The following is a 24141-nucleotide window of genomic DNA, read 5'->3' as shown; positions in this document are numbered from 1 at the left end:
CCCAAATGATAGTTGTAACAAGCCAAAACAAGACTTGGCATCTTAAATTCCATTATTACCAAATTACCAAAAATTGAACATTTAAACACAGATGCTTGCAAGTACTGGTGATGGAAATTTTGCTTAAAGTTGTGGGAACGCCATGGGATTTGATCAGCAGAAACCTGCAACCACATCTGAGCGTTTGCTTTCTCTCCTCCATCCCCAGGCGTCGGTTCGACCTCCAGAACCCGTCCAGGATGGACCGGAACGTTGAGATGTTCTTAAATGTAGAGAAGACCCTGGTCCAGGTATGAATCTGCAAAATACACTTAAGTTCTATTTTCAGCATTATATAACCTTTAGTTAGGGGTGGGACGATATGCTTATCTCACAATATGATTCGATATGTGATATGGGGTTCATGATTCGAGACAACCATGATATGATGTAATAAATAAAACTTCAAAGACAACATAATCTTATTGTGCAGAATTGTGTTTATTTCTGAGCCAGATTGACTTACCAGATTGTAAACAACAATTTAAAAATGTCATTACAAAGTACAGATAATCTAATTTGGATGGAGAGTTTGTGAAATTGTGATGGCCAAATCATCTCATTTGTGATTACTACACCAGAATAAAATGTAGCTAATATTGCAATTTATTTTTCTGACCCATGATACATTTTTGTATTGCGATATATTGAATTTCAATATATCGTATCGATATAATACACCTGTGTGGTAAAAGGTTAAATGTATATATTTTAAATGTAAAGTCCTAGGCAACATTTTTTATTAATCCTTGGGGTGAAATGCTACCTGTGGCCCAGTCTGACCTAATGTTTCTTTGTTTCCAGAATAACTGTCTGACTCGGCCCACTGTCTTCCTGTCAGCGGACATCGAGCAGAAACAGGCCAATAAGCTCAAAGACATCATCAAGAGGCACCAGGTGAGTCCCGCCCTGCTAGGACAGACTGGCCAATGACAGGATTTGTCTCTGCTGTCATTCAAGTAGAGCAGGCTTGTCTGTCACTGTAAACCATACCTGCCAACACTCCCGATTTTCGCGGGAGTCTCCCTATTTTTAACCCTTTCTCCCGCTGTTCTCCCGATTGGTAATTTCTCCCGTTAATCTCCCGATTCCATAGTGATACAAATCAAATGGGTGTTTCTCAGTTTCTGTGGGGGATATGTGTCGTGGTACCTGGCAACCCAGCCCAGAGGCAGAGGTGAGCGTGCGCGGACGACCCTGCCTGACGTGTGTCACTCGTCACTGCGCTCGCTCAAGCCCCCCGCTCCGCTCCGCTCAGTTTGCCACTGAAACCAGGTCCCAAGAAGAAGAAATACACTTCCACACGTCAGTCCACTTGGTGCGAGACCTTCCCCTTTCTAACCGCGAGCCACATCAGCAAACTTGTAAATGTACTAGCTATTTACTAGCTATTTTGTATAAACCAAGTGGCATAATCTAGAAATATCAACACTTAGGCTACTGAATGCTTGCTTATCTGGTATAGAAACAGATTTTTTCTTAGTTACTGGAAAATGGAAATGGAAACTACCATGGTAAACAAACAAACTACTTTGGTAGGGTCATATTTGATATTTTAAGTGGGGTTTTTTTACATTTCATACTGCATTTCATTCTGTTATTTCTAGATTGGATTACATAGGCTATTAATCTCTGTGGGAGGTCACAAATGCAACTATATTGTACAATAATGTACAATAAATGTACAAAACGCACCAGAAAATAGTTGTTAAAGGCAGATTTTGATCCCCCCCGACAATAGACAATGTATAGCCTATCCATTCGTAAGAAAATCTCCCTCTTTTTCACAGCCTAATGTTGGCAGGTATGTGTAAACTCTGTCTCTTTGTTTCTCTCTGTGGCTCCCTTTCTGGTTGTTTAATTTTTTTGTCTTTCCTTTCTTCCTTCCCCCTCTTCAGGGCTCCATCACTGAGGATAAGTCAAAGGCCACCCACCACATCTACCCTTCTCCATCCCAACAGGACAACGGTAAGTTAGTCTGCTGATTGACTCCCAGAGCATATGAGACTGTCTATTTCAAAACACTCTATATCCAGTTATGGGGGAAAAAAATCATTACCTGAAGTCCCACATTCACTATCTCTAATACATAGAGGGTGTGGAAGTCTACTGCTATGCTCTAAAAGTACCAGAATTTGTTGTATTTATTGTCACAATGATAAAACCTAAATTGATTAAAAACGCAAAGGTGAAATGGCTAAATTGAACAGGTGAGATTTAAAAACAAAACAAACTAAAAATAAAATTGCCTAGTGCTGAAACGATTAGTTGATTAATCGTTTAGTTGAAATGATAATCAACTAATTGCTTTAGTCATTTATCAGGTATAAATACAAAACATTTTGTGGTTACAGCTTCACAAATCCCATGAATTGCTTGCTGTAAGCCATCACTTTGGGCTCCGGTCACTTGTGATGGGCATTTGTCATTATTTTTGTCATTTTATTGACGATTAATCACCTAAAAACATACACAAAAAGAAACCCAAAAAATCAAGATGACAAGCAAAGACTTGCCTGAATCGGATAATGATCGGTGCTGTCAATCATTTTATAAGAGTGGGGGTCACTTTGTTAAAATGATACTCAATAGTACTTGATAATGACTGGTCGATGTGTGTGTATATATATCAGTAATTGTTGGTGTGTGTGTTGCAGAGGAGTGGCTGCGTCCTGTCATGAGGAAGGACAAGCAAGTGCTGGTGCACTGGGGTCTGTACCCAGACAGGTGAGCAGAGAGGAGGACGGCAACTTTAATACGACCAATAGATGGACAAGGAGAGGTAGATAGACATGAAGAGGCCGGGCAAAGCAGGAAAAGCATAAATCGTCCTAAGAGGGTACACACTTGCCCCCCCTCCACTCGTAGATTCCCAATCAAACCACGTGAGTTTAGATTGTGAACAACCTCTAAACATCTACTTTTGTTTGTTTCTAAGTCTGTCATGATGTCACCGATGTACACATTTACATATTTGGCTGTCTCTGCGTCAAAATGGTTAAAATGTGTAACTTTGGGAAACTGGTTGGAAGAGGGAGGGCCGTTGGGACACTGATGCTGTTCCTGTTAGTCCAGTGCTTCCCAAAGTGTGGTCTAGGGTCCTTGAAAGGGTCGTCGTGGGATTAATGTATTCACTAATAGTTAGTATAATGAGAGAATGTATAAAAATGACTGCTTTGATGATAGATTTTACTCTCCAGTGTTATATAATGTTATAACAGTTGTGTAATTCTTTTGTAAGTCATGTCTAATTACAAAAGCCTTCTCAGATAAGGGGTATGTGAGACAAAATCTTGTCAAACGTGGGTTCGTGGCCTGATTCCTATCTGTTTTGCGGGTCCTTGACATGAAGACATTTGGGGGACTCCTGCTCTAGTCTCGTCTCCTGCTCTAGTCTCTAGGTAACGTTCATTCATGTTGTACTGAGCGCTAACCCATGGCTGTTCTCTGCACGGCTAGCTATGACACCTGGGTGTCGGCCAGCGAGGTGGACGGAGACGTGGAGGAGCCACCGAGTGCTGAGAGGCCTTGGAAGGTGAGTGATGATGACCCGAGTTTAGCTTTACCAATGTAGAAGTAGCGGTTACTGGTGGAACGCTCAACTTCTTTATCCTTTGAATGGACATGGAAAAAGAAAGTTATTCCCCTACTACAATGTTCCCTTGCTTTAAAAAAAAAAAAAAAGCAACATTGTGAAACAGGGATTATATGAAGAGAAGAGGAGGAGAGGACAGAAGTGGAGAAGAGCAACGTTCAGACCAATACTAGGACAACTGCAATATACTAAATACTAAGGATAAAATAAGATAAAAAGATGATAAAAAGTTGACATCACATAAAAGCAAGTCTATAAAAACGGGTTTTAAGAAGTGATTTGCAGCGTTTGTTTGCTAAAAGTTGAAATATTTTAAAAATTCTAGCCATTGGGGCTGTCCATGTTAAAAAATACACTACTTCTCAGCATTGAACATGCAACAGCGAGTCCTTTCCATTGGGAAAATGATGAGGAAAAATCAGGTCAGCACTGTAAGGAGAGCTTCCAGGGCGACTAGTAGGCTAAGCTAAGAAAATGGTAAACATGTACCCAGTCTGAGAACAAGCTCCGTCTCTTTCCCCCTTGCCTTATTTCTCTCTCTCTCTCTCTCTCTTTCTTTCTCTCTCTCTTTCTCTCTCTCTCAGGTTCATGCTAAGTGGGTTTTGGACACAGATGCCTTCAACGAGTGGATGAACGAGGAAGATTACGAGGTGGACGAGAACAAGAAGCCAGTCAACTTCCGCCAGAGGATCTTCCCCAGGGAGGAGGAGGTAGGTGATGTGTGACTGTGTACGTGTGTACGTGTGTACGTGTGTACGTGTGTACGTGTGTGTGTGTGTGTGTGTGTGTCCTAAAAACTTCCATGTTTAAGACATTTCATGGAAGTTTGTTCAGGAACACTTTACTGTTTGAAGCCATGTTTAGCATCAGGCTTGGCTGTTGGTAGCTCCAGATCAGGCTTGGCTGTTGGTAGCTCCAGATCAGGCTTGGCTGTTGGTAGCTCCAGATAACAGTTTTCCAAATTAAATGAGTCCCAAATGATAGCTGTAGCTAACCAACAAAAGACGTGAATGTTCAAATGAACTATTCAGCAAAAAATGTAAGGTATGAACATAAGACGCGGTGAAATATTATGTCATGACTATTGTGCTGTATGGAAAATTTGGTCATGAAAGATCTGGACAAAATGTGTGGGAATCCTGGCGTGTGTGCGTTTGTTTTTGCTGCAAGTTCCTATTTGTTGTGCGTGGTTATGCCCTGTGGAATGTGCTTTGTCCTCCTCCGTCGCCGTCTGGCCTGTATCTGTCCGTTACCCATCCTTTCCAAACTCTTTCCACTCTCCGTCTCTCCTTCTACTATATTCCAGGGTTCCTGTGTAGGTCTGGAAAGTCTGTAAAATGAATTTGATCGTTACCAGGTCATTGAAAAGTTTGGAAATCGGACAAAATATACATGAAATGGTCGCAAATGTTGTTCAGTTGTACACCCATTTCCGTGTATTGTGGTATTTGGTGTGGAGAGGAACTTCTCTTGAGGTTTATACAGTGATACAGCCTAGTTGACCTAGTACACGCAATCAGCGTACACCACATCAGTGTCTAAATTTCACTTTTTGGCTCACCTGGCATGGGCTGGTAAACTAAGATACGATTACCTGCCCCAAATAGTTTTTACCGGCCAAATGCTTTTCCATGCTGTGTGAAACATTCAATAAAGAGGCAAGAGTAGATTAAGTTTTCATTTTAAATCAATCTTTTTTTTGTCTTGGACTACATTTTTGGTAACACTTTCTTTACAGTGGCCTTATTACAGTGTATTAACTTGCGTATTCATCTATAGAAAAGTATTGTAAGTACACAATATTACTGTGTAGGTACTGGATGAAAATCTCCCTAATACATAATGTACTTGCAACGGTGTAACAGCAACAATACTTTTTCATAGGTTAATAACTGGAATAAGGCCATTGTAAAGAAGCGGTACCCAAAATTTACACACAGCTGGCCTCACACCTGCTATGAGTCCCCACATGGGAATATCTTTTAAGCTTCATTTAAAGGAGGGGTGTCATTCTCTTTTTCAGCAATTTGATATAATTACCTGGTGTCTATAACATACATCTGTTAAGTTTTTTTCAGTAAAAATCATTTAGTTGACGCTTACTGATTTATCGAACAAAGACAAATTTAATCAGCGTTTGTGGCTTGGCAGATGTTCATTTCATTCCCTGCAACACATTGCACAACAACTAAAATCAAGAAATGAATGTTAGGGTGAAAGAAAATGAAAATGGCAGTTTTGACAGTGGACAATGTGTAGGAACCCTGGTCTTCTCCTCCTCCACCACGGCATCCTTCCTCCCCTCCCTCCCTCCCTCCCTCCGTCTCCCGCCGCTTCCCCTCCTTGTGTGTGCAACCGTTCCATCCTCTCATTCTCCGGCTCTTTCTCTCATCCTCCATCCCTCACTCCCTGCGCCGCACGGGGTTTGTCTGATCAGTCTTCCCGTACACCCGATCGCAAGGAGCGCAAGGCCAACTCCGCCGGCAAGAAGAGGAGGCGCTCGCCCTCGCCGCCCAGCACCCCCGTCGAGTCCCGCAAGAAGGGAGGCAAGAAGGGGTAAGGGAGCCGAGTTCATATGTAAAACACAGAAATGTGGTTATTAAAAGGCAGGGGGAGGAGGAAAATGTTACATATTTGTGCAGGTGGGATGTAAAATCCCAAGAGGCCTTTTCATTTTCCATCATATGCACAACATATAAGTATATGTAAGTACACAATACATGACAATAAACACAAATACAATACAAAATACATGACAATAAAGACAGACGACAACAACAAAAGAAAACGGCCCTTTATGTGCCAAGTTTTTCCATGTCTTTCTTGTTTCTTTATCATAATTCTCTAACCTAGTTAACATAATTTCATATTAACTTGTTTTAACCAATAAATCCATCCATTATGTAAAAAGTGGGGCTTTAGTCTTTACTTAGTACTCCAGTATTTTAAGAACCAACCTTACTGTAAGGCTTTCTCACTTTAATATCTCACATTTTAAAAGAAACAAGCAAAACCCCCAAACAAACCAAGAAAGATGTAACTGAATTGGATAACAGAAACTAAAGCACAACAACACAAGGAAGAAAATGGTAACAGCAAAAGTCCTAACACACTGACTCTGCTGACAGACAATTTCATCACTTCTCTGAAAATACAGCTTAAATTGATGACCAGCGATTCTCCACAGCACCAGAATAACTTTAGGAAGCTGTCTGAAACACCTGTCCATCCAAGATAGAGCCACGTGTGATTTGGATTTATGGGATTTGCAGTATTTGATTTTGATATTTTGGATATTTTTTGATCGATTGTGCAGCTCTGTTACAACATGAACACTGACAAATTTTATTCTTGAAAGACGTCTTTAAAGCCATGGAGAAATCATGGAATCTTTTTTTTTAATTTTTTTTTTATTATTGATGGTTGCATCTCATTTGTGTATCTGACCCCTGACCCTCTCCTCTCCATGGCAGGAACCCAGGGCCTTACTGGAAGCGGCGGGGCCACAGAGGCGAGGAGGAGGACACAGAGGAGGACCTGAGCAAAGACATGGACGACTCCTCGGCTGGAGCCGGCATGGAGGAGGGCAGCATGACCAAGAACGGTATGACCTGATGGGCGGGGCTTAGCTGGGCTTGTCCTTTCAAAAAACAGGCTTTCCTACAGGGTAGAGCTGGGCGATAAGGTGTGGTGTCAAACAAAACAGAAATATTCAAATAATATTCCTACCATACCTCATTTTATCAGAGTTTTTAAGTAAAATTTGCTTGTCATGTTCAATTTAGACAGAAGAAATGTGTGTCACGATATCAAAATATCTTCATATCATCACGATATGATTCCAATGAAAGACGATAAACGATAATATTGAATTATCGCCCAGCCCTACTACAGGGTTCTTGTAGTCATAAAAAATGTTTTACATTACCAGATAAACAACGACATGATTGCCATTACTGTCCAAAAATGTCGTGATATTAATTTTGGATCACATTGCCCACTGTCTGATTAAGACAATCAAACTAAGGCGTTTAAATTCTCATTTTATATGAATTCAGCAAAAGAGTCAGTTGCCATCACAAGTAGCACAAGTTGTTTTCCAAAACAATGGATCCATGTTCAGGGGAAAAAATCATGACCTGAAAGTTCATCATTCGATATCTTTTGAAAATAGTTTTTTCTTTTGTCAATCAATTACTCAAATTACCTACTACTTATTAAAAAGTGTAATCATTTGTTTTCATTTTTGTTCTACTAACTATTTTGTTGGAGTAGGTATCTATTTTGATACAAACTCTTCAGTTTCAGCCTTACAAACATGAATATCAATTGATCAGCCTATTACCAATACACATTCTTTTTTTATCTTTATCTTTTATATTGATTTCTCTTCCTTTTTGTCCTCTTCACTCTCACTTTCCTGCCATTTGCTCTGCCAAATTTGCGCCGCTTTCTTTCCCCTGGCATGCCGTACACCAAATGAGTCACAGAAATGCAGTTTGTGAGCTCATTTTTAATTTTAATAAAAATGTTTTAGTGGGCTTTCTTTGTCTCTCTGTGTATTTATCGTACACCGGGGCATTAGGCTGACAAGAAAATCCACTCCGCTCCACAAACATAATGCAGTGTACACACACACACACACACACACACACACACACACACACACACACACACACACACACACACACACACACTCCATGTTCCAGTATGAAAAGCAGGAGAACAGCCTGAGGTTGTGTTCTTTAGCAACCAGAGTTAAATGGAGCTCCAGCTTGATTCTCCTAAAAGATTTCTCTAAAACCAAAAACACAATCCTGAGTAAAAATTCTCTTTTTAGACCAAGTCCCATCTGCAATGTCCCACTTTTATCAACCCCTCTTTTCCCCCAACACACACGCACACACACGCACACACACGCACACACACGCACACACACGCACACACACGCACATCCCACGATCTATTTTAGTGTCCTCTTTTGCAAACCAGAGTGCCGGATGATGCCTCCCTGCCCACGGCTGAATAAAACTGCCTTTGTATTTTCTTTGATTTTTTTTTCTTCTCTCTCAGTACTGCACTCTTCATCACCATTTTCTTTTCTTTTTTTCCATACACAGCGAATTCAAAGAAAGACAGCGAGAATACCCCGGTAAAAGGAGGGAATGTGGCTGACTTGGGTATGTGCCTGTGACTGAATTTAGACTTTATCTGTTTAGTTGTGTGTTTATTACGTTAATCCGCCAATCAGAAATGCTCCAATTTTGATCTGGATCCAAATAGCTTTTGAATATAAGCCATGTCACAATATAGTATATCTCAACTGACATTTGTTTTATTTCTACCAGATGACATGGAGGATGACTCTGTGCTGTCTGGTGGCAAGGTAAGATGATAGATGGCCAACTCTCACTCCTCTTGAAACTGTACACTGTGTGGGTGTGTGTGTGTGTGTGTGTGTGGGTGTGTGTGTGTAAGAGAGAGAGACCCACACACACACACACGGACGGATAGATACAAACACATAGGCTAAACCTAAACACACTTGTTGTGGCTTATAAGTCTTGTACTACAAGCAAACTACAATGTCATTATACCTCTATTGCTAATGCAAAAATTTAACATCAGCTCCCCTTGACTTGACTACAGAAATTAGTCTCAAATCAGTGGTTCACATTTGCAGAACAGTTGTTTTTCTTCAGCGCCCTTTGCTTTATATGAGTTCCTTGGTGTACAACAAACGAAATTAGCCATTCTGGGCACCTGCAGTCAGCACTGCTTCTTTAATCGGTTTGAAACCCTATTGTAAAAAGTGTGTTTCTAACACATCAACAAATTAGGAAAAGACGGGTTTAGTTAATGTCATTCTTTATCCTAGATCAGTGGTTCCCAAAACGCAGCCCGGGGGCCCCCACAGGTCCTTAAGGGCTTCCAGGGGGTCCCCGCAGGATGAGGAATTAATTTCTCTCGGGCAGAATCGTATTAAATTCGGTCTGTGTGTGCTGCCTTCACATGAAAACGTTTGGGAACCTCTGTCCTTGATTGCCGTTTTCAAGAGGAAATTTTGCCTTTTTTCCCCACGGTGCAGCTGCGGCACAAAAATCAAAAGTTGGTCGCTGTATATAAATGGATCTGAATTGATCTCTAATGCGCCTGATGTGCGCATCGCATCATGTCTGTAATGTACAGACAGCGGCCCAGAAGCATTGAACTCAATCCACAGATTCTCCCGGTATGAAAACAAAAGTGAAACTTAACATTCCACAGTCAGTAACGGGGATTTGCAGACAGTAACTCATCTTCGCTGCCCTACAGACTTTAACGATAGGTGCCTCAATGTTACCTTGTGGTATTTAAGTAACGTAAGTGGGATTAGGTAATTTAATCTAATTAATTGGATACGTGCCGTGGGTCTCTACAGGATCTGTGTTTGTTGACTTTAGCGGCTTTAGCCATTTAGCAAGAAGTGACAGCAGGGCAGCTAGTGTTGGAGGTGAATGCTCCTGAGCTCCTAGTCAAGCATGCGTGCTAAAAAGTGAAAATAATTTTTCCAAAGTGAAATATCTGCAAGATGATCTTAGCGTCATACCAGGCAAAGACATTCTTAGTGCTGAGCAGCTATTGGGAAATTGGGCCCTTTCATTTCTTAATTCATGCATACCAGAGCACACAGAACTGTGCATACAGTCAAGTCAGCCTCTCTGACCTGTTGTCTCTCTCTGCAGGACGAGGAGGAACAGGGCAAGGCTGAAGTCAACCGGCTGATAGACTCTGGTGAGGACAATGTGACAGAGCAGACCCACCACATCATCATCCCCAGCTACGCCGCCTGGTTCGACTACAACTGGTAAGAGCTGTACGAATGTGAAGCCGACTGTTGCTAAAAAAAACCCCATATCTGCTCAGTCAAGTTTATTTTCAAGTCAAGTTTATTTATGTAGCCGGTCATCACAGAGTCTGTCTCGAAGGACTTTACAGAGAGCGAGCCTACCTAGATCTAACTGATCAACAATCAATCACAAAGCAAACTGATACACTACAGTATGCAGCAAAACAAAATGCAAAGAAACAAAGCACAAGACACAAAATAGCATGTTGGAAAGACATAACAAGCCTACCTAACCTACCAGAGCCGAGCCTTTCCTCAGTGAAGACGAGGAAAAACTCCCAAGAAAACCTTACTAGGACAAAATGGAAGAACCCTTGGACGGCAAAGAGGGACAGGTCGGCTGAGCGTATGATAGGTCCCAGGACAAAATAATAATATAGACAATAACATAGACAATGAGATAAGAAAACAAATAGGACACAAAGAAACATGATGAGGCAGAAAGATGGGACTTCGGCCAGCTAGGCCAACGCTGGCGTCCGCTGCCAGGTAAAATCTCTTCCACATGAAATCACTGTGTGCAACGTGTCTGGAAGAGACAGCAACACACACACACACACACACACACAGCTGTACTAAGCATAACCCATACACTCGAAGCAGACAAATTCAGACACATACACACTCATACAGACAGCGGACAGACAATCTCAAGTGACCTTCTTGAGTAAATGAAGATTAAAAAACATTGGAGCGTCCTAGAACTGACCTGCATGTGTGGAGCGGGAGGATTTTTTCTATTTTATGTTGCGCTTTAAATTTTAAGCACTAAACTTCAGGAGTACCAGGGTCAGAGCTACAGTTCCCTGCAATAGATGCAACAAAATATTCCTGTGACCGTAGAATGATCATCGTTTGTGGTCGACAAATGCAAGGAAAGGAAATAAGAGCTGAGGAGTGACATACACTTGTGATGTGAAAGGTGGTGTACAAATCCAGGTAATATAATTATCAGAGCAGGAAAATAGGTTTTCTATCCACCGGCCACAATGGCAGATTTGGAAGATTAACTAGTCACTTGAGCTACTTTGCCAGTCAAGCCTGACTTTTAGATTCCATTGTACCTTTGAACAATGTCTGATGACTTGCCAAAGAGGCTGGTAGAGTAGATAAACGGACGAGCCACAGTCACCATTTTCCAGTATTTGAAGTGGTTGCTGGTAATCTCCTGCTTTGATTATGATTATTTGTATTTGCTAATTTCCTAGTATCCATGAGATTGAGAGACGAGCCCTGCCCGAGTTCTTCAACGGAAAGAACAAGTCCAAATCTCCAGAGATGTGAGTCTACACACGCACACAAACTGTCCATGCATGCCTACATATTACACTGGACCAGTATCTATTGCTCTCTTGTCATCCAACTCCCATCTGTCCCATGATTCACTGATCCATTGGCCAGCCGGACACTCACCATCTCTTTCTACAGCTGAAACTCTGTATATAATGTTGATTTGATATGTATTGTATATGCACTTTATTAGGAACACCTGTACACCATTCATATTCATGCAATTATCCAATCAGACAATCATGTGGCAGCAGTGCAATGCATAAGATCATGCAGATACAGGTCAGCAGCTTCAGCTCATGTTCACATCAAACATCAGAACGGGGAAAAAATGTGATCTCAGCGACTTTGACCGTGGCGTGGCTGTTGGTGCCAGACGGGCTGGTTTGAGTATTTCTAAACCTGCTGATCTCCTGGGATTTTCACGCACAGCAGTCTCTAGAGTTTACACAGAATGGTGCGAAAAACAAAAAACATCCAGTGAGTGGCAGTTCTGCTGATGATAGAGGTCAGAGGAGAACGGCCAGACTGGTTGGAGCTGACAGAAAGGCTACAGTAACTCAGATAACCTCTTTACTACTGTGGTGAGCAGAAAAGCGTCTCAGAATGCACAACACATCGAACCTTAGAGGCGGATGTCACTTTGGTAGCTGGTTTACATTGAGCTAAAAGTTGATATCTACCCAGTATTAGTAAGGCCTTCCTAATAAAGTGCTCGGTGAGTGTATGTCTTAACACTGCCCCTTTTCACTGAATGTGAGCTCCTGATTAATCTGTACAGTGTGCCAGTATGTATGTTAATTGTCGACATGCCTGCAACAATAAGATAAGATATCACTTTATTAATCCCCTTGGGGAAATTCGGGTGCCACAGCAGCGACTGGCAGAACAGTACCAGGGAAAAATAAATACAGACGATAATAAAGAGAAGAGGTAATAGAAAGAAAAAACAAGTATAAATCATTGTACTTGGTGAATTTAATAATTCAGATTCTGATAATGATGACGTTTCTTCATTCTGTCAGCCACCAGGCAGGTTACTGTATACGGTACAGTACCCATCAGGCTAAAAGTTAGTTTCCTGCCCTGCTAACCTTCTGGTGCTTCTTCCCGACTCTCCGTCAGATACCTGGCCTACCGTAACTTCATGATCGACACGTATCGGCTAAACCCCCAGGAGTACCTCACCTCCACCTCCTGCCGCAGGAACCTGACCGGGGATGTCTGCGCCGTCATGAGGTGAGCTGGGGGGCGGGGTTAGAGTTCATCGGTCACATTGCATAACATGCCATTTAGTGGGTGCTGTTATCCAAAGGACCTCACAATGCATACGTGCCATCACTAACTTGATGAACTAGTCGCTGGAAGACGGTGTCATCCAATCACCCAGCCAATCACATTCTAGCATTGCTATATGTCCCGCCTACTACTGAAACTCCATCGGCTAGCTCAGATTGGCTGGAATATTACATGAATGACAGGTTTTTGGTTTTTATTGGTGGTTGGTGGTTTATACACAAATGATAAAAACAAAACATGAAAATGCTGGTTAAAAAAAAAGAGAAGAAAATAACTTATTGAAGAGCTTATTTAAACATTTCACCCCAGAATATAAAAACAAGGTAAGAAACATGGATGCAAATTGTGACCACAATATTTAGCAAATTAGTTGAGATTATAATTTTTGCCATAATTGTTCAGCCCTACAGGAATATGATTTTTTTATTTTTTTATTTTTTTGTTTTTTTTGTGCATTTCCAATAGATTACCGTTTTCTTGCATTTTTCCTGCTCTGTATTTCTGATCACATTGCTTCATATCATCCATTCCTCTCTGAATGTGATGCAACTAGATTTCTTGATGAAAATGCGGGTTCAAGCACTTTTTGTTTTGTATCTTAATCACATCTTGACAGATCAGCTAACACAAACCTATGCATTTACATTTATACTGATGTCATTATGTAGATTTGTGCAACTACCACCTTTTAACTGCTTAAGTAGCACTTTTCACCAAACTGCTGCTTATTTGATTTTGGTTTTATTTTTGCTCATTGACATTTTTGTATGTTGTTGAATGCAACTTGAAGGTTTGTTTTGCTTTCTTGGCCAGGTTTGTCTTGTAAAAAAAAGATTTCTCAATCTCAGTGGAACTACCTGGTTAAATGAAATTAAGGTAGAAATATGTCAGGATTATGGATTGTTTCGTCCATCCGTTAATCTGTCACACACAATATCTCAGACACCGCTGATCGGATTTTGACAAAACTTCAGGAAATTATGCATCACACCACTGCGTTGTGGCATTTTTAAAATTACACTGTTTGTCCCAAGGAGGGCGCTACAAGTAAAAGTCAAAACTAAGTGACATATTTGTTGCTGATTGGCCCAGAGGAGGACGGCATCCTGCTTGGGGGATAACACATTTATTGTTGCCATGTTCCTAATTGTCTTGTCTCTGTCTCCCTGTTCCTTTTTCTTACTCTTTACCCCACTCTCTGTCTCTCTCTCTCTGTCTCTCTCTCTCTGTCTCTAGGGTTCATGCATTCCTGGAGCAGTGGGGTTTGGTGAACTACCAGGTTGACTCAGAGAGTCGCCCGTTACCCATGGGCCCCCCACCCACCCCCCACTTCAACGTGCTGGCCGACACTCCCTCCGGCCTCATGCCACTACACCACCGACCTGCACAGGTAAAGACAGATAAGATCACCGGGGAGAGAGAAAGAGAGAGATGGAGGGAGAGAGAGAGAAAGAGGGAGACACAAAAGACAAAGGGAAATGAGAGAGAGAAAATCATGATTGTACAATAATGTAATGTGCTACTTCTCTCTAGATTCCCCCCAGCCCAGCAAATGCCCATGTAGTATTTTCATAATAACCTTCATTCGTAAAACCGATACAAAGTGCTTTACAGATATTAAAGCAATACAAAATAAAAGCCATTAAGAGTTGTTGAGTGATGTCATGTGTTTCATCCCTCCAGATCCCCCCTCCTCAGCAGATGCTCAACTTCCCAGAGAAAGGCAAAGAAAAGCCCACCGACCTGCAGAACTTCGGCCTGCGCACCGACCTCTACAACAAGAAAAACCCCAAGGTCAGCACACAGCTCACCCAGTCTTCCTTCATACATTTTCCCCGTTTCAGTTTTTGTTTTTCTGACCAGTGGTGCTCAACCCAGGGTTCACAAAACAAGATGATTTTTGAGCGTTGCCAGAATAGTAAATGTAAAAAGAAAAAGATCTCCAATAAAAATGTATTATGGCTTATTCTTGTGAAATAGTGAATACTTGCAGCCTCTGTGCTGCTTACAGTAATTACTCAAGAAAAATAGTCTGAAAAGGGAAAATAAAAATCATAATTTGGTGTCAAAGTTCAACATTTTGTGCATTTATGCCTGCAACACAGAGGTTGTGAGTAGGCAGCACTTTGTTTTGGGGGTGAGGGAATACTGAATACTGAACAAACATTGTCCTCAGCTACAAATGGACTTGTCATGAACTAGACTGTTTTTGGTTCCCTACAGGCTAAAGGGGCGACCTCCACTAGGGAATGGACCGAGCAGGAGACTCTGCTGCTGCTGGAGGTGAGTCCCACCGGCAGCGGGACAGCAGGAGCTTTTAATACGACTGCTGTGGATTGTGGTTTTGCTTGGTTTATGGAGCAAAGAAACTCAAGTCTGTTCCTTCATCCAGCGGTCATAAATACTGGTGGCAATACAAGATGGCTGCCACATCGTTTCATCCCCTCCATCTCTCCCGCCGTCCCTCTGTCTGTCCACCTTGTCTTTCCTTTCCTCCCTCTATCATCTATCTCTTCCTTCTTTCCTCCACCCATCCTCCCATCTTTCCCTTCTCCCCTCGTCCCTCCATTCCCCCATCTATCCCTTCTTCCATCTCTCTCTTCCTCACTACCATCTCTTCCCATCCTTCCTCTTTAGCCTGCCTCCTTCCAATCGCTCCTTCTTCCCTCTGTCCCAGCTCAAATCTCTTCCTCCCCTTCATCCCTTCATCTCTCCCTCTCTCCATCTTTCCCATCCCATGCCTCTTTCATCTCTACCTCTGTCCCTCCACCCCTCCATCTCTGCTGTGTTCCTGTATTCCTCCATGAATGGCGCTCACACTGACGGGGTTAGGGGTTCGATTCCCAAATGTTTCCGGTCCTGGTAATGTTAAGCACATTAGATGAGACTTATGTCATCTCTCCCCCCACCAGGCCCTGGAGATGTACAAAGACGACTGGAACAAGGTGTCGGAGCACGTGGGCTCGCGGACCCAAGACGAGTGCATCCTGCACTTCCTGCGGCTGCCCATCGAGGATCCCTACCTGGAGAGCACCGAGGCCACCCTGGGCCCTCTGGCCTACCAGCCCGTACCCTTCAGCCAGTCCGGCAACCCCGTCATGAGCACCGTGGCCTTCCTGGCCTCCGTGGTCGACCCCAGAGTGGCGTCTGCCGCTGCCAAGGCGGCCCTGGGTGAGGACAGAGGGGGAGACTGAGACTGTGTTTTCTCTTGAAATTATAGAGTGGCTTTGGGGTCATTTTTACTTTTGGTTACATGTTCATCATTGTTTTGTTTGGTGCTAGGTTTGGTTCTAGTACAGGTTGCAGTACTGTTTTTTTATGAGGTATTTTATGATGACATTTCATGATAATATCAATGTATTCATGATAAACATTAGGACCACACTTGGTCCTCGCTAAAATGTGTAACAACATACACCAGTGTGTGTGTTACTGTATGATGCCATTGTGACTTAGTAGTTACAAATCCTCCTGTAAATGTAGGAAAGAAAATGTAAAGTCACAGGTTCAATCCCTGCAACGGCTAGGTAGGGCCGCACGATTAGCGCTACAATGATAATCACAATTATTTTGATAGATATTGTGATCACATACGTAATCTTGACAATTTGAGGAACAAAATGATTTTATTGCACTTTTGACATATCAACATCTTGACTATTTTCAACTACACTGAGTTAGGGATAGCTCTAAATTAAATGTTTCAGTATTGCTGACATGCCGATATTCTACAATTAATTGTAAAAACTCCTACTTGCTCACTCATTGTAAGTCACTCTGGTTAAGCACGCCAGCTCAATGTCAAAATTGTAAAAGTAGAACGCACTGTCCCCACCTGCAGAGGAGTTCTCCCGTGTGCGTGAGGAGGTGCCGGCGGAGCTGGTGGAGGCGCACGTGAAGAAGGTGCAGGAGGCGGCCAGGAGCACCGGCAAGGTGGACCCCGCCTTCGGCCTGGAGAGCAGCGGCATCGCCGGGACCGCTCCCGAGGAGCCCGAAAAGACCGGTGAGTAATGTGTGAAAACAGGTGGTGGAGTATAGACGTTTGAGAAGTGGGCTTGAGACTGGAAGGTCGCCGGTTCAAATCCTCAGATTAGTACTCTGTGGAGTACCACAGGTTGAAAGGCTGTAACTGTGTGAATGTGAAACAGGGCTTTGCTGGGGGAAAAAAGTGTGCTCAATTAACTTTTCCTGGATAAATAAAGGTTTTAAAAAAAATTATCTAATGTGATATAAATGTTATATAACCAACTCTGAATCAGAATCACTTTTATTTGACAGGTAATTGGATTTAGAGCTGCAATGATTAATCGATTAGTTGTCAACTATTAAATCAATCGCCAACTATTTTGATTATCGATTAATCGGTTTGAGTAATTTTTTAAAGAAAAATAAGTCAAAATTCTCTGATTCCAGCTTCTTAAATGTGAATATTTTGGTTTCTTTACTCCTCTATGACAGTAAACTGAATATCTTTGGGTTGTGGACAAAACAAGACATTTGAGGACGTCATCTTGGGCTTTGGGAAACACTGATCAACATTTTTCACAATTTTCTGACATTTTATAGACCAAACAACTAATCGATTAATCGAGAAAATAATCGACAGATTAATCGACAATGAAAATAATCGTTAGTTGCAGCCCTAATTGGATTCAAAAGTGGGGTATGCACTCCACAACCTGTAAACCTGTAAAAATTTGCTCTGACCCACTCACGTGTGTGTGTTACTGTGTGTGCAGCCACTGGGGGGCAGCAGATGGCAGCAGTATAGTCTTCTAGCCAACAGGCAGGGCGAGGCGTATTTCTCATCTTTATGTTGATTTCTTCTGAACATGAATAAAGATGATGACTGCCTGTTCTCACCTGAATATCAAGCCAAGAGATGATTGCGCCCCATCTTGGCATTTAAAGGCTATACACCTCTTGGTTTGGCCGGCGGGCGGGCGATACAACATTGTTGGTGTGTGTGTGTGTGTGTGCGCTACCGTGGTAACCAGTGGATTAAAACAGCGGTGGCAGATGGGGCAAGGGAGGGGGAGGAGGGGAGGGGCTCAAAACTGGGTCATCGCACACTACCCTGCCGCTCTCTCTCTCTCTCTCTATTTTGCTCTGTTCTCTCTTTCGCTGTTTGTCTCACCTTCTCTTTCACTGTTGCTCACTCTCTCACTCCCACACACACACACACACACACACACACACTTACTCCTACAAACATCTATTATACCTGAATTAATGCGTTCTAGAGCCACAGTCACGATCAATAAGCTTAAATGCATTCAGCGCCCGCCCTGAAGCACTCGGCCAACACACATCCTGCAATCAATATTCAAACACTCAGCACACGCACAACTGCACCCATGACATGCTTTAACACTCAGCGTACACATGTATTCACCCGGTCACGTGCACATTTGGGAGCGCGTGCACACACACACACACACACACACTCAACACACACACACTTAACACCCCTCCCTGTGGGGCTATTCACTTAAAAAGCTTTTTTACCTGACTTCCCTCCCTCAAACACTCATTTTGATGGTGTTTACTTCTGAGAATCCATAAATATAATTCATTTCAAATGGGAGAATCTGTCACTGCTGCCTCATGCAGCTTTGCAAGTGTTGAATGTATTGGATTTATTCCGCTTGTGTGTCGATTATGCATGCATGCATGCGCTAAACCAAACGTTGTCTTGCCTCGATTTTTGCTGGTGGGGGGATTTTTTCTGCAACGGAAACATTTCATCAGTGAATTAAAAGTTGCAATGACAATTGAGGTTGTAACACTGTAATCAGCATTTCAGTCTGACAGTTTCTGATGTCTCTGATGTCACCCTGTCTGTTACTCGCAGAAACCACAGAGCCAGAGAAGATGGACACAGACTCTGACTCCCAGCAGGGCGATAAGGTAAGGCCCCCACCCGAAAAGGAAAGGTCAAAGGTCATATGTGTGCTGCACTTCAGGGATCTCACACACCCTGATGATTTTACCTTCATTTACATTTGTGAAAAAAGGAGACATGGAAAGGAAGAAAATGAAATAAAATGTCTGTCTGAGACTTTTGATAACTCCTTGAACATCAGAAAGTCAGATGCCCCTCTTCAACAGAAATGATTGCCACTTAATCATGTATAATCAGATAGCACAATTTTCCATTAATTAAGAATTTAATTTTGACGTAACAGCACGAATTGAAGAATTTAATTTCATTGACAACTTCCACCGTAGCTGAAAATAGCTCAGACTTTTTCCCTGAAATCATCAAGACTAATAATCGTTATTAGTCATTGTGATGATAATATGTAGCAAAATAATCACAGTTATCATTTTTGCCATAATTGTGCATCCTACCAGAAATGAGGGGGAAAAAAACTGAGCTCTGCAGATGGATCAACAGTTAGAAAATGCATTAAATATATTAAGCATCAGTCCTATATTGTGGATGGCTGTGTCACTATAGCTTTGTCTCGGAGTTGAAACGACTGCATGTGTGTGTGGAAACGATAAAAGTGTTGAGCTTGAATATATCAACCAGTTTGTCCAATTATGTCCAGGAAAATAATTTTCTAACAGAGTGAAACTGTACGAGGGAAAATGATTGTTGTTCACTCCAGATGCGCATGACCCACTATTATTTCACATATTTTGATACTGACAAAAATGTGACCAAAACAGTATAGGAGCTCTCTTTTTTTTTTATTCCACCATTCATCCTTTCGGTGTTCACTCCTGCTGTGTTTCTCTTCCTCCCTCCTTCCCTCCCCCTCTCTCTTCCTCTCTCTGTTCCAAGTTTATTTTTCCACTCATCCACATTTGGTCCATCCATGTCCCATGTTTTGGGAAAGCCTAGGGGGCGAATGTAACACGTTGGCTATCATTAACGTTGACCACGCTCCACTGGGCCGGTGTGCTGGCTGATTGCTTCTTCATTAGCGTCCATTAGCTAGTTCCACACAGTTCCTACAAATCACTGATTGTCCCCAAAAAGTGACTCGTGGAACAGGAGCAGGACAGGAAACTAAATATTTTTCCATTGCCCACAGTGCCTAGTGCATCACAACATTCACCAGCTTTTTTAATGGCCAGCTAGATTTTTAAAGTAGAGTAACCAATGATCAATTGTAACAAAACTTGCCAGCCACATTTAGCTGTTTTAGATGTGTTGTGCTTTATCTAAATTACTTGTCAAATTTCTGGTGTAAAGTCCCTTTTGTGTCTTTTCTTAGTTCTGTATTATAGAGCCTGCAACCCTAATTTTCTTATTTTTTCTCTTTTATAGAGCCTGAAAACCTTAATTTCTCATTTTCCTCTTTTTGCCCATTTTAACACAACAAAACTGTAATTGTCAACTCATAGTTCATTAAAACGCAACTCTCATTCTTATTGCCCCTGGTATTGACTTGGGCCTCTTGTCATTGTGTGTGTGTGTGTGTGTGTGTGTGTGTGTGTGTGTGTGTGTGTGTGTGTCCTCGTCCTTCAGGCGGAGTCTAAGGACGAGGCAGAGAAGCCCAGCGAGTCGGCGGAGAAGAGCGAGAAGACGGAGGGAGGGGAGAAGGTGAAGAAGGAGGGAGCGGAGCCGTCGGAGCGCGAGGAGGGAGACGCCGAGGGAGGCGAGGCCAAGACGGCCGCAGCAGGTAACACCGGGGTTCATCACACACACACAGAAACTCCCAAGAGCACACTGCCAACACGGTCTTCTTGTCAGAGCTGAAAGTGAACTCTACGCATTAGAAAAGAAGATTGTGGTTGCAGTCCTTTCTTTGGAGTTGCTGTCTTCCTCCTTGGGCTATATGATAATTCAATATTATCATGTATCGTCTTTCAGTGGAATAATATCGTGATGATATGGTGATGTTATGATATCGTGATACACAATTATGTTTAAATTGATGAGAACAAGAAAATTGTATTTAAAAACTCAGACAAATTGAGGTATAAAACATACACCAAGAGTTCAGACTTTGGTTTGGCATCACACCAAACATTACCATGCGGTTCAATGTGATGAACATCAATTTGATTTTGCATATGTAAGCCGTATTGTGATATACATCGATATTGAAAGAAAAACATATGATTATCATGATATATGATATTTCACGATATTTTTATATGATATTTCAAACATATCGCGCTACTTCCTACCATGGCGGATTTATTATTATTTTATATGCAGATTTGATTATTTTTTTCAGGCACCCCTGTCCCACTAAAAGCCATTTTTATTGGTCACTTATCACAATACTTGAATTCACAGTCTTCAGCCCAGGCAGTGAGACTAAACCAGGGTTCTTAGGCAGGTTCTGAAAAGGTCTGAAAGTTTGGGAATTGTACAAAACTTTAGTGCCAATACACGCGATCACAGATTTTATACAGCTGTAGACCCAATAACATTTCACCACATATTGTGGTATTTGTTTTTGTGAGAAATAATCTTCAGCTATAGAACAGAGTGGCCTAGTTGAGTCATTGCTCAGCCACTAAGGAAAACACTCAAACACTGGATGACAATAAGCACAGGGACTGAAAAAATGACACTCACAATGATAGAAATTGAAGTCTGTGCACATTTTTTTTGCTGTTGTCCTCTAGTGTTAAAGTCATTTTTCAGATCAGAAGTCTTTATTTTCAGTCCCTGTGTTAGTTGTCATGCAGTATGTGAGTGTCTTCCTTCTCTGCTGTGGATAAGTAAACTTTCCAGTGCGTGCAAGTAATTTGCATGCTCGGGGCATCACTCTATTTTCCCCCCATGGTTGTTAAATTCCCCTCTTCCCCCCCTCCCCGTCAGATAAAGACAAGGAGGAGGCCATGGAGACGTCGTCCTCGGAGCAGGAGAAGGAGAAGGAGGAGAAGGGAACTGCAGAGGAGGGAGACGACAAGAGGAAGAAGCTGGAGCTTGACGTCGGAGAGGGAAACATCGCCACCGCGGCCGCCGCCGCCCTGGCATCTGCTGCCACCAAGGCCAAGGTGAGGCTCCAGTACTGATTGGCCCGGTGGTGGGACAGAGCAGGGGAATGTTGCAGTAGTGACTTGATCCAAAACACACTAAAGCAAACCTAATGCCTGTTAAACCCACCAGATATTGAGTTAATTACCTCGGTTGTCATTTTAATAATTTTCCTGTAATACATAGATTTGATCCTATTTGGTGTCAGTAGATTACCACCAAAAGAGGAGCACAAAGCTTCAGTACAGTCTTGAATAATTTTGGATTAAAAGCTACTCAGTAGTTTATAGTCGCCCACCTCTGGAAATGCATATTCCCCCCTGGCCGAGGATCAAATCCCACCAGCTTGCCATACTGTCTCCCTCTCTGCTTTACGACTGTTTAAATATAGAAAAGAAATACTGCATGTGAGTGGACTGCCCACTCTCTGAGAAAAAAAGCTACTCCTTAAAGTAAAAAAACACCCTAACACACTTAAACTCTGTTAAAACACAGCTATTGCATTCCTGGGCCCATTTTGTTGTTTGGTGGTGTATTTTTCTGATTTCCACGGATAACTGGTCAAACATAGACAACGTGACATCACTTCAAGATATTTCCATCACAGCTACAGTGGAGTTGGATAGCAGAATATTTTTTCAACAATCCTACAGGGAGAAATCCATCGTAGAGGAGGCAGAGATACCAGTTTCAGTAGCCTCAATAGACCATAATGCAATGCACTTAGAAGAAATCCTGTGAGTAAGGGGCATGACTCTTACTTTGTCTCAGCTAGAAAATCTGTCACTCGGGTATCGTTGGCGCTCGGGGCCTGTTCTCTGGTTGCTGAAAGTTGTTCTGGGAAATGTTAGAAATCACTAACTGAAGTTGGAGTAGACAGTGCAGGTTGAGGGAAAGTGTGTGCACCAAAAAAGTACATTACAACACTACTATACAAAACTCCTGGAATGCACTGAAATTGATGATATCTTGTAGGGTTGGCTAAAATGTAAGTACTTGGTGAAGTGTTCCAAGAGAGCCGATACTGTAGGTTATGCATATACCTATATGCTACCTAAAATGCTATTGGTGTGTCCCTAATACCTTGCAGTTTAACAGTATCCGAGGGTGGATTTTTCCTTTTTTCCAAATGTTGACTGTCTGTCTCGGTCTCTCTCTCCCCTCCCTCTATCCTCCCAGCACTTGGCGGCGGTGGAGGAAAGGAAGATCAAGTCCCTGGTGGCTCTGCTGGTGGAGACGCAGATGAAGAAGCTGGAGATCAAGCTGAGGCACTTTGAGGAGCTGGAGACCATCATGGACCGCGAGAAAGAGGCCGTAAGTCAAAGGGAAAGAGTCATGCACCATGGGAAATGGAGTCGCAGACTGGTTCGGGAATGTAAATGGCCAGCATCGACCCTGCACACCATTTACCGGGCTGACCGCCCAAATATTAACATTGTATGGTAAAGACTGTGTAGAGCTGAGCATCACAACAATGCCTTACTGACTCAATACCAATTTTTGGTACTGTTAAAGGTATCAAAAGGTATTGGGAAGCTTCACAAAGTTGGATTCTTAAAATGAGAAGTCAATTTCTCTGTTAGATTATGGGTAATTATGGGTAATCAATATCCATTTGAGGGAGAAAGTCACCTGATGTCTTGCTCAATATTTAAAAATCCCATATGAATTCATCCTCTCAGATGATACGAATTTGTTAGTTAAGTGGTCATGATAGTTAATAACTTCTATATTAAGTTTTTCTTGCATGGCGGCAGTCATTTTGCGAGGCTAGATAAGAGATTTTTTAAAATGATGGATATCTCATTTTAGAATTAAACAGTTTTTGGAAATGAAAGTTGGGGTGTATTAATGTTACAGAGAATGATTTGCATCATCACATTGTGAAAGGTGCTTTGATTCAACAAAGAAAGACACCAAAAAAGTGCAGTTTTTTAATCATACAAATCCATTTTTGAACTGAAGTATGATGGTGTTTTGGGATTGGCATCCAAAACCAGTGACCAGTGTCACCCAGTCCTAGTTCTGTGGTTGGTAAACTGACATAAGTGGTTGGTAAATGTTTTGAATCCATCAGCC

The 24141-nt window shown here is 42.2% G+C and overlaps 1 protein-coding gene across 1 annotated transcript in view; it reads left to right on the top strand.

Annotated features, from left to right (window-relative positions):
- LOC139648712 (SWI/SNF complex subunit SMARCC1-like) overlaps window positions 1-24141 on the top strand; it is a 33023-nt gene that overhangs the window by 3072 nt on the left and 5810 nt on the right. The window contains exons 4-25 of the mRNA XM_071524921.1: window positions 209-290; window positions 844-936; window positions 1938-2007; window positions 2697-2766; window positions 3499-3574; window positions 4219-4344; window positions 6072-6190; window positions 7108-7238; window positions 8755-8814; window positions 8983-9020; window positions 10360-10481; window positions 11732-11803; window positions 12939-13052; window positions 14349-14502; window positions 14796-14906; window positions 15336-15395; window positions 16025-16283; window positions 16954-17115; window positions 18967-19022; window positions 20596-20749; window positions 21904-22082; window positions 23242-23376. Of these exons, the coding sequence (XP_071381022.1) occupies window positions 209-290; window positions 844-936; window positions 1938-2007; window positions 2697-2766; window positions 3499-3574; window positions 4219-4344; window positions 6072-6190; window positions 7108-7238; window positions 8755-8814; window positions 8983-9020; window positions 10360-10481; window positions 11732-11803; window positions 12939-13052; window positions 14349-14502; window positions 14796-14906; window positions 15336-15395; window positions 16025-16283; window positions 16954-17115; window positions 18967-19022; window positions 20596-20749; window positions 21904-22082; window positions 23242-23376 (2443 nt within the window). The remainder of the gene's footprint in view (window positions 1-208; window positions 291-843; window positions 937-1937; window positions 2008-2696; window positions 2767-3498; window positions 3575-4218; window positions 4345-6071; window positions 6191-7107; window positions 7239-8754; window positions 8815-8982; window positions 9021-10359; window positions 10482-11731; window positions 11804-12938; window positions 13053-14348; window positions 14503-14795; window positions 14907-15335; window positions 15396-16024; window positions 16284-16953; window positions 17116-18966; window positions 19023-20595; window positions 20750-21903; window positions 22083-23241; window positions 23377-24141) is intronic.

Source organism: Centroberyx affinis, unplaced genomic scaffold, assembly GCF_046629955.1.
Source record: "Centroberyx affinis isolate AG114_WGS23_722 - 3 ecotype Tasmania unplaced genomic scaffold, CSIRO-AGI_Caff_v1 ptg001249l_1, whole genome shotgun sequence".
NCBI lineage: Eukaryota > Metazoa > Chordata > Actinopteri > Beryciformes > Berycidae > Centroberyx > Centroberyx affinis.
This window is presented reverse-complemented; position numbering and strand designations above follow the sequence as displayed.